Raw genomic sequence first — 1,951 nt, 5'->3', positions numbered from 1 at the left:
TAAATTGTGCTGTGCATTTATGAATTTTGTTTTGCAAATGTGTTATTTTTGAGGCTGATCTGTCTCCATACGGCAGCGGTATACTACGCTTTTTATATTCGTCTAACAAAGCATTTGTTTAATGACATCTTTTTTTATGACTGAAGGCCAGTACCAATACTTCTGATATCTCTATAAAATTGTTTTTCCCCAACTAATATTTAACCATTGACTATAGCCATTCAACGTTACAGTATAAACTGAGAGCTAACAATCTTAACATGTATTAGACTTAAAAAAAAACTTCTAATTTAAGTGAACTTAAAACAGTCTTCACATAAACCCATTATAATAAATCTCAGCCAAATTTGATCCCTTCAACAGAAATATACAGAAATTGAAATTGAAGCTATTGACACTAGTGTTTATTGACACTAAATTCTAAATTAAATATAGATGAATTCTTAAAGCTATAAAAGTTATTGATTTTCTCTTTTTTTTTCTTTGTCCTTTGATTAATAGACATCATAGCAGCTGGTTATGAGGTTATTTGGCTGTTATTTCGTTAAGAGCTGCCGCTGCTGAACATGACACAGATCTGACACGCATCACCTTTTTGGTAACCTCATGACTTAACTGACCACGACATTGCATGCACGTAGTTTATTTTGCGCTTTGATATGAAATGATACAGGCTACAGCAGGCGCTGGCGCTTTTGTGCGTGCAATTGAAGAGCACGCGCTGCGAGCACAGTACCGTTTCCGCACTCGTTTGAATAGCGCCTGGCGCTGAAGTGAAGTGGTGGCCAAACCTAGCTCCGCCCCTGCGTTAATTGCGTTAAATATTTTTGTGTCAAACTGAAAATATTAATGCGTGTCTGAAAGTCTCCCGTTTGATGAGGTCGTAAAGAGATACGGCGGTTGCACGTCTTAATAAATACACTTCTTGTCAAGGAAAAAAAAGCGACAAAAACTGCAGTTGTAAGTGGGGTGGCCAAAGGGGTAGCCAAGCTTAGGTCAGTGGTGGCCACGGCCACCCCTGGCCACCCCCTGGACAAAAAAAATAAAAAAAAGACAAAAGGCTTTACATTTGTATAAGTTTTACTCGCAGTATTACTCGCTTCAAAACAAGTACTTCATTCAGGAAATATCCTTCTTATCAGCCATCATGCATGTCGTAAATAAATAAAAGTTTATAATACACTAATTTTTACTGTCAACAATAAACAGCATTCATATTTGCATCTCACAAAAGGACTTAATTTCGCTCTGCAGTAATGAACTTGGCAGAAACGTGTAATGAGAGTGAGAAGAGAAAGTCACCGGTCATGGTGAATCCACCCACGAACAGACCGATGTCTCGGCCGCCGACCATGATGGACTCGCTGCGGTCAGTTCCCTGCGAGATCCCGGAGCTCTTGTTCTTCCACGCCGCCCAGATTCCCACCATTAAGATCAACACGTAGAAGATGACAATGGCCAGCAGGCCGTCCACGTGAATGGCCATCTTACACTGACCTACACAAATCACAGCAACACTACAACAACTCGTTTTGTAATTTAGTAATGACGCTTTCACATATTAACATAGAATTTGTTTTCCTTTTATCTGTCACAACACTTATTGTTGAATACATAGAATCTTTCCATTTTAAATGCAACTTTCAATTTTGTTTTAATTTCAAATTAAAAAATGCTACGACTAAGCAACAAGTAGCAGTAGATTGCATTATAATTGGACTCATAGTACATGGTAAAAATAAAATCAATAAAACAAATATATTGTTAGGTACCCCTGCAGACAGTCAGTGAATCCTGAGCGAGAGAACGAAGGCGGAGAGCGGCTGGATGCAGGAGGAGCGCTCATCACCGGAGACTGGAAGAGGACCAACTTACTCCACAACTGTGTTATACTGCTCGCTCTCTCTCTCTCTCTCTCTCTCTCTCTCTCTCTCTCGCTCGCTCGCGCGCG

General features: G+C 39.7%; 1 protein-coding gene across 1 annotated transcript in view; it reads right to left on the bottom strand.

Annotated features, from left to right (window-relative positions):
• LOC107706554 (high-affinity choline transporter 1-like) overlaps positions 1-1,486 on the bottom strand; it is a 13,269-nt gene extending 11,783 nt beyond the window's left edge. Inside the window, exon 1 of the mRNA XM_016510305.1 lies at positions 1,303-1,486. Within this exon, the coding sequence (XP_016365791.1) occupies positions 1,303-1,486 (184 nt within the window). The remainder of the gene's footprint in view (positions 1-1,302) is intronic.
• Between the last annotated feature and the right edge of the window lie 465 nt (positions 1,487-1,951).

This window comes from Sinocyclocheilus rhinocerous, unplaced genomic scaffold (genome assembly GCF_001515625.1).
Source record: "Sinocyclocheilus rhinocerous isolate Xijiao unplaced genomic scaffold, SAMN03320098_v1.1 scaffold2009, whole genome shotgun sequence".
NCBI classification, from domain to species: Eukaryota; Metazoa; Chordata; class Actinopteri; order Cypriniformes; family Cyprinidae; genus Sinocyclocheilus; species Sinocyclocheilus rhinocerous.
Note: the sequence above shows the minus strand (reverse complement) of the source record. Positions and strands in the feature narration are given on the sequence as shown.